Source organism: Tenrec ecaudatus, chromosome 4 (assembly GCF_050624435.1).
Source record: "Tenrec ecaudatus isolate mTenEca1 chromosome 4, mTenEca1.hap1, whole genome shotgun sequence".
Taxonomy (NCBI): Eukaryota; Metazoa; Chordata; class Mammalia; order Afrosoricida; family Tenrecidae; genus Tenrec; species Tenrec ecaudatus.
This window is the reverse complement of record NC_134533.1, coordinates 117674792-117683148: the sequence shown is the minus strand read 5'-3', so window position 1 is coordinate 117683148 and position 8357 is coordinate 117674792. Positions and strand designations below refer to the sequence as shown.

Sequence of the window (8357 nt, the reverse complement as noted above, 5' to 3'; positions counted from 1 at the left end):
GTCCAGCTCCTGGAAGGTGGCTTAGAACCAGTAGAGGGAGGATGGCCTGCAGAATGCACCTCTGCTAGCGGTGGCTGAGGAGGAGCTGCTTCCATCTCTTGGCTGTCGTCCAAGCTCAACCCCTTCTGCCTGAGCTTAGTGGCCCTGCCGCCCAGCAGGGTATTTACAAATATTTCTCAATGGCAGCTGTGACACACTGTCACATGAAAGGACCCTTGGTCCTACAAAGGCGGCAACAGTCCCCTTTGGTCTGAAGGTGGGGCAGAGAGCAGGCGCTGTCATTTTCTCCCTGCCTGCCCTTCACTGGATCCAGGTGGGAGGTCACACATGCAAGAGGAACTTTGTCCTGACCCATTCCTTCTGTCCAGAGTGAGTTAAGTTAGGGCCTGAACGTGTGTCCCTGAGGAGCAAAGGGAGAAAATGCAAGTAAAGGCCAGCGTGGAGTGGAGTCTGAGGGAAAAACCCCAAGTTTACTGCCGACTCACAGCGACCCTACAGGACAGGGTGGCACTGCCCCTGTGGGCTTCTGAGAGGAACTCTTCATGGGGGTCGAAAGTCCCCTCTTTCTCCCTCACCCGGACTTCCACGGGCCCTCAGAGGCGGAGGCTTGGGAAGCGTTTGGTGGCTCCACCTTAAGTGGAGGACGGGCAGGCACAGTGGAGCCCAGTCAAAGGCCAGCCTTCCCTGCAGCCGCCCCTCCCAGTTCTCCACCCCAGCCAAGGCCAAAAGAAAGCTCAACCATCTCAGCAATAAACTTGACATGTTTATTAATTAAACTATCACTTAAATAAAAAAAAGTGCATAGAAAATAAACATGTTTAAAAACTCCTTTTTTTTTACAACTATGTACACTTTTTACTTTTACATTCAGTCTTTCGTAGAGAGCTTTCAGCATTATTATTTTTTGAACTATTAAAGTATTTTCCTTCATCCCTGTCACAGGGAGTTAACACTGATGGACTTTAGACACGTTTTCCTTTTTTTTTTTTCCTTTCTCTTTTTCTTTAACCAGAAGCTTGGAAGAACACAGGAAAAAATTAAAAAGAGAACAAAAGATCTGTTATACATGATAAAGTTGTCAAGAAATGTCTTATTTCTAGAAAAGAAGCTTGTCATCTGTTGATCTCTTGAAACAATTATTCAACTACCTGTATTTACTAAAGAGACTGTTTAAAAGTTCAATAAAAGAAACGCCACCAGTCTATTTCCTTGGTTGAAAGACAGAACTAGAGTACCTCGGAACAAGATACCAGGAAAGCACAGAACACAATTCCCCTAAATGCACGTGGTAACCCCAACATTCATAACCAAAAAGAGAGAAACGTGGAGGACAGGTACTGAGACTGGCAACATTCATGGGCAGAAAAAGATCCAGGTGGCACCATTTGCGCCGCCCTCTCTGACCCTAGGAAGGGCCCCTGCCCATTCCCGGAGGGCCTGGTGCCCCAAGGCGGAAAGGAGAGGCTCGGGACTGACCTCTCCGTCCTCTACGAGCCCCTGTAACACAATCCTTATCTATAGTGTTAAGAGAATTAAAAGCCATGGACTGAGCTAGGCTTTGTTACATGGTGCATTACTATCATAGTTCCTATATATATCATATTTATATTTATTTGAAAACCAAAAGGAACAAAAAAAGTTGCAGTTTTCAGAGTGTGAGACGACTAGATTTCATGATTCGGCAGGAAACCATTTGCTCAATAACCTTGTATTGCTTTAAAACGAAGGACATTCAACATAAAATTACGCCCAGCCCTTTGCAATGACCTACTTTTTCCTTAAGAGTAACAAACTTGATTTCTATTAAAAACAACAATAAAACCAAATCAAACTTAAAAGTTAACATCAGACAAGGTTTTGACCTTTAGTATTCTCAGATATTTGATTGACGTCAGTCCTTTAGAAAGATACATTCATGAATTTTTTGTATTTTTTAAAGTTTTTTTTTTTTTAAGTTTTTTTTTCCTTTTTCTTTTTTTAAAATCAAGAGAGCTGCATGGTGTGCCTGCATTGGCCGGCGGGGTTGGCTGAGGCGGGCGAGCAGAGTGGTAGACTGGATCCCGGCAAAAGTGTGGGTGAAAACTTAAGAGCTGCCAAGGCTTCCCCTTGAACTCTGGTTATTGGTCTAGGGACAGGAGGGGCTGTGCTGGAGGTGGTGGCCTGGCAAGGAGGGGCCGCGGGGCCCAATTCCGGCCACAGGGTCGGCGCCACGCAGCTATTCTAGTCGCCACCAGGAAATGCAGCTACGAGAGGTCCTAGCAGCAAAGCTAAAAGTGAGCTGGCTCTCCCACTGAGAACTGACCAGGTTTGCAGGGTTACTCCTTAGGGATTTGGGACGCCCCCTGGGGCATTCTTGGGAATGACCCTCCACAGTTCCGCAGCCCACACTGCAAAAGCTGCGGGCTTCCCTTGGTCACCTTTGAAACAGGCAGGCACGAGAGGGCTTCTGGAGAGAGTCGCGCCATGTTTGGCCTCCGTTCCCTCCCGTAGAGAAACTGGCTCGTCCCCTCACGTTGCTGGCAGGTGTGCTGAAGTTTGGCAATGGACTCAAGGCTGCGAGCTAGAGGGATTTCTCATTTGTGTGGCTGTCGATCAGGGCGTCGAAAGGCAAGGCAAACCATCTGCAGCTGGCAGGAGGAGGGGTGTGGGTTCCTCCCCTGTCCTCGGGTCTGGGGGTTGGTAGAGAGAACGAGGAGGGGGCTCACAGTACAGCATGGCCTAGCAGGGCGGTCACTAGGTCTAGTTAGCTGAGTTTCCCCCATCCCCTGACTGGCCTTTGGGTCTTCCTCAAAGTGAATTCAGGACCCATCAGTGCATTAATCATTTCAGTAACAAATGCAGCTTAAGTTTTTCCCCCCCTTTTTTAAAAAAAAGAGGGGGGGTGGGCAGATAAAAGGAGTTACCAAAAAAACAAAACAAAAACACAACCCCTCACACAGTGCAATAATAAAGGGAACAAGACACCAGTGGGACCCCTCGGGCCACTGCATCCTGTCCATGGGCAAAAGGAGGGAGGGAGATGAGGTCTGGGCAGGGTGCTTGTCCCAGGCCCCTGCTGGCACTTCTCCATGATGACGAGGAAGTCTCTGCCATCCTGGCCACAGTGCTCGGCTCCCTGCGTGACAGTGAAGACAGTGACAAGGTTCCAGCAAAGCCACCAGACAGAGTTCTCCAGATCACAGGTGAGCGAGAAGGGAGCTCAGGGTGGAAGGCACAGCAGAGCCACGAGTCCTGGGCAGAGTGTGCTGGGCCGAGTCATATTGCCTTGCTAGACTTCCAGAGGAATGGGCTTCTTGTGGCGAGAAGAGGGTGCCCCCCCCCCCCCGGACCGGACTAGACTCCTCTGAAACCTTGCGGCAGAGGCAGAGAAACCGACTGTATCGTCAGTGGTCAGACTGTGCTTCAGTTTCAACGGGCTGCCCTACAAGAGGGCACAGGGAGATAGATCAATGGGTTCTCGGCGGTGGGAGGACTTGGTTGGTGGGCAGAGGGAGAAGGAAGGAGGTGGACCTGTGAGGCAGACGGTGATGGACAAGGTCAAGTTGCCATTCAACGTGTTGGTAGGTAACTCTGAAGTAGAAAGGAAGAGGGAAATGTAGAAGTCCCGCCCCTCACTCCCCTGGGAAGAAGGGAGGGAGGGAAGGGAGAGAGATAGATAGATAGATAGATAGAGCATGTGGCAGAGACAAGGAGAGAGCATTGTATCAAGACCCTATAGCCCTCTGAGGAGCTTCCATAGGGGAAGGAGGGGAGGGGCGCAGTGAAGGTGGGGGCCTCCTCCATTTATTGTTGAAAAGCAAAGGCAGGAAACAGTTACTGATGTCAACAGGGCACAAACAAACTACACATGAAACAACAACAAAAATCACACCTTCTAGGGGGAAGTTGGGCAGGAAAAGCAGACTGTGTGCACAGCTGAGGATGTTCTCTAACTTCGTCCTATGAAAATAAAAAGTTATCATAAGCCCGTCTTCTACATGAGGAGAACACCACGGTTAAAAACAGCCTTGTCCTAAGTGCTTCTCCCTGTGAAGTGCTTCCCATAGAAAAATAGACAAAATATATTTACATCTATAAAACCTTAAATAGTAAACTGTAAACGGAACAGAGTAAAAGCCAATGACTTAATTTAAGGGGTTCAGGACACTATCTCGGGAAGAAGGAAGAAAGAAGTGTGTGGTGTTGCTTTCACCCCAACGTAAGGAGGAATCAGGGCAGTAGTGTCATTTAATTTCCTGTATCCATGGGCTTCACACACGTGGCAGCCTCCTCAGCACAGAGTGGCCTAGTCCCCAAGTTCTGGGCCCTCGGATCTGATTAGTGTTCTGCCTTCAACTGGACATGGGCCTTTGAAAAGTGAAGTCTTCCTGTCTCTGAAAAGGGGGAGATGACGGTAACTGTGTCCTAGGAATGGAAGCCAGAGCTCAGCCCGAGGGCCATACTCTGGTTGCTGCATGATTCAAATCCTATTTAAATAATCCTTTTCCTCTTTTCTAGGAAATCATGCTACATATAGATCTTTAAAACTCCAAATTCTGTCTGGTTATGCCCAGTGGCTCCTGTCCACTTCCTCCCTGGAGTGCTTACAGGCTCATGGAACTTTCTGTGGGCACACGTTATGCCCATTAGCGAGTGTCCTCGAGCAAGGAGGCAAACCCCTTTACCACCCGGAAAGAAGAATGGAAAGTGGTGGGATGAAGGACAGGGGAAATGAAGGAAGGCAGAGGAGGAAGGAGAGAAGGAAGCCGCTCCTATTGTCAAGAAAGGGAACTGGCTGAGATGAGGTTCATGTGGATGAGAGCCCCACTCACAGCCCACAGGCTCAATGTTTGGTAATAGATTGGCACAACCCTAAGACAGCCTTTTGTCACCCAAGGTGCTAGGAATCCTGTCTCCCAACCAGAAGCGAATCCAGTGGGAGGGGACTAGGAAAATTCAACAGACCTCTGTCCAACAGATGGCCACAGACTGGGCCTGGCTGGCCAACTATCAGGGACCCAACCGACCCACTCTCTGGGGCCTTGCCCGCCCCTCACCGATAGTGCTTATGAAAACGCTGAGCCAGGGCTGGCAACTTCCCTCTGGGTAGATGCTCACGCCAGTCCTGAGTTCAGGCCCAACCTTTCAACATAACTAACCCTCTGTAGGCTCCTTCCAGGCAAGTATGTTGGCTAGGGACCCCGTTTCCCACTTTGTAACGGCATCCCCTGGGGGTGGGGCAGAAGAAAGTGGATCATGGATCTTTTCTTCAAGCCCTCATCTCCCCAGAACTATGCTCACACGTACGAGGTGAATATGGGGCATGAGGGAGTTTAGCCGTCACGGAGGCCCCTCAACTGTGCCCACTCAATCGTGGACCCAGGAGCTGCTGGGGAAGGCCTTCAGTGGGTTCAGTTCAGGAACTTGCGGCACTTCTTGGCGCCGCAGTTGCAGGGCAGCTTGTTGCTGGCATCCTCGATGGGGAACTTGTAGTCGTAGGTGAGTTCCTCTCCTCGGTAGATCTTCCGCATGGCGAAGATGACAATGTGCTTCTGCCCATCGATGTTGATGACCCGGGAGTAGCAGTTGGGCTCACAAGAGTGGTTGATGAAGCGTGCGGCATTTCCGTGCATGGTGGCGTCCACCACCTCAGAGTCATCGATGCGGAACATGTAGCAGCCAATACCCTACACGTGCAGAAGAAAGGAGAGGACCCGGTTGTTTACCACGGCTCCGGTTTGGGGATATTTCCCTATCTCCTCCCGAGGGGACTTCAAAGCTGTTCATGGACAACGTGTCTTTTAAAAAATGTCCAGGTTCTCCCAGTAAATACTTTTCAGGTGACTCCATGAGGAGGCCTTATGTTAGAGACGCTAGCTAGACGACAGGTTTCCTATGACCTCTGCACGCAAGGATGTCTAAAATGTGGGTGGGCCGTGTGCTTTAGATTCCGAGGTCTGCTCAGGGGAAGCTTCAAGGAGGACCTCTGCCTACCCATCCGTACCAGTGGATTCGGGATTTCTCCTGGACGCACCACCAACTTCAGGGATGTGGAAATGGTTAAGGGAGGCAGGGAAGGAGATGGCACATTTTAAAATCAATAAAATGTGGTTTCTTCTGGGTTCCAGGGAACATATTTACAGTCGGTAGCTCCTTTCTACAGCAACATCACTGAGCACGCAAAGGCGAGGAGGGACTTACCTTGCTGTCATAATACTTCTCTCGCTTGTCAGTCTGAATGGAACGGATGACGTTGCCTGCGTACTCAATCACCATCTCACCCGCATCAATGTTCCTCTTACAGAACAGACCCCGGCCATGGATGGGAGACCTAGGAAACGAAGATGGGAAAGAGATCAGCCACGGATCCTGCAAAGTCTGACATGGAGACGTGAGTAAAGTCTCCTGGTCCTTCTGTTCTCCAGGAAGGCCAGACTTGGAAGGAAAAAATAAAAGATTTGTACCCACATGCTATGAGTAAATTAATTATTCCTTATTGTTTAATTAGAAGATTAATTTTAATTAATTAAAATTCTGTCTCCATCTGTCGCCCATTTAGAAGCGGTAATTGTGGTAAGTTCCTTGTTCCACACAAGGAGTTGTAAGATCTCAAGACATCAGGTTCACTTAGTGAAATATAAAAACTTCACTTAAAAAAAATCAAATCCTCCCCTACAGCACGAGGGGGTTTACCCCTGCATTTGGTTCCCTGTGATGGGGGAAAACGTCCTTAGTTATCTCAGCCATACCTGTAGACCCCGACTGCCTCCTTAGAAGTCTTTTTTAAGTGCCGGAAACGCATGGGCATGGGCAGATCCATGCTAGTGGCCCTCCTGAAAAGACAGGGTGTTGGTGTTAATGACTCGCCGCAGGAAGTACTGTGTTTTGAGTGGTGAACCCACTGTTTCTAGAGAATGACTATCACCACGCTAAGCTCTCTGCTGACGCGCTGTTGTAAGCGCTCTTGCGCTTTCTCGGACGCCGAGCGACCCCAGAGCCTCCTTTTGTCCAACAGCCACACTGCCCGGCCTCGCACCCTGTCCTCCGCCTGCTGCGAGCACTGCCGATGCCATGGCGTGGGTCAGGTAAACCTCAGTCCTCCAGGTGACACCTTTGCCCTTTGCCGAGATCTTTTGCAGCAGACAGGCTCAGTGCAACGTGGGGCTGGATCGCTGCTCCAAGGGGCCCCGAGTGAAAAGTCAAAGACAATGAATTTATGGACAACTTCGATGAGCTCTCTCTCCTCATGGAGTTGTTTATTGGTCCAGTGGGGAGGAATTTCATTTTCTTTATGCTGAAGTGTCAAGGCTGTAGTCTTGGTCTTCTGTAAGTGCTTTAAGCCCTTTTTGCTTTCTGCAAGTAAGGTGGTATCGTCTGAGCATCAGTCTTTTTCCAGGGCCTGATGCCGTATTACTCTTCACAGACTGCTTGCTCAGCACAGAGCTTCATAAGCACGGTGAAAGCACCGAACTGTGTCCCACACTTTTCCCGATTTTAAAACTCACAGGATCCTCCCTGTTGCCTGAGTACTGGTTTCGCGTGAACACAAGTAAGTGTTCTGGAATTCCTACCCTTCACAATGTTATCTAAAGTTTGTCAATCACATAGTTGAATACTTTTGCACAACCAATAAAAACAATGGGATGACATTCCTTTTCAACTTTTCATTCTAAGCACAGCAGACCACATGATTGGATTCAACATGGCCAACACCAGCCCATTCAGCTCAGTCGCATGTAGACTAGTGCTCCATCTCATTTTTGGCAACTTCCAGTTGTCCCAGAGTCATACCTCATCTACCCCATAGTCTGACTATTAACGGGGGTTACCAGCTGTTCTCATTAATGATGGCCTCAAAAGCTCTGCTCCGCTCACATTCTAAGGGCAGCTTTACTTTGAGGAGGCGGATCGTCCCCAGTCCAATCGGAAGGGCTCATCTTCCAGTGCTGCATCAGGACAGGGTCACCGCCACTCTCACGGTTTCCATTGGCCAGCGTACTGGAAGTCAACGGGCGGGTTCCCTTCCCTCGTCTACTGGGAACTCTGCCGTAACATGTGCATCCATGGTAGCTGAAATACCCGCGGACCAGCGTCCAGCATCCCGCACCCAGCCAGCGTGGAAGAATGACACACTGACAGGTAAGGGATGGCATTTTGCTCCATCACTGCTCTGGGGCTGTGATGGTCGTGGTGCAGTCTCGGGCAGACAGCGCCCACTATGGGCGGAGAAGATGCACCGATAGCGTAGAGTTAAATATTTGAGTTCCACCTCTCTGACTTGAGACCCTCTCTTCTCACCAGCCAGCCACTGCGACTTCCGCGCAAATTATATTTTGGTCTTCTTAAATCTATTTCAGAAAATTCTGATAAAAGCAAAA

At 49.4% G+C, this 8357-nt stretch overlaps 1 protein-coding gene across 7 annotated transcripts in view; it reads right to left on the bottom strand.

The window, feature by feature from the left end:
- Positions 1–4027: 4027 nt before the first annotated feature.
- KMT2A (lysine methyltransferase 2A) overlaps positions 4028–8357 on the bottom strand; it is a 79805-nt gene continuing 75475 nt past the window's right edge. For all 7 annotated transcript variants that reach the window (XM_075546661.1, XM_075546663.1, XM_075546664.1 and 4 more), the window contains 3 exons: positions 6729–6812; positions 6181–6310; positions 4028–5666 (listed from right to left, as the gene is read on the bottom strand). In XM_075546661.1, coding sequence (XP_075402776.1) covers positions 5391–5666; positions 6181–6310; positions 6729–6812 — 490 coding nt within the window. In that variant the 3' untranslated portion in view covers positions 4028–5390. The remainder of the gene's footprint in view (positions 5667–6180; positions 6311–6728; positions 6813–8357) is intronic.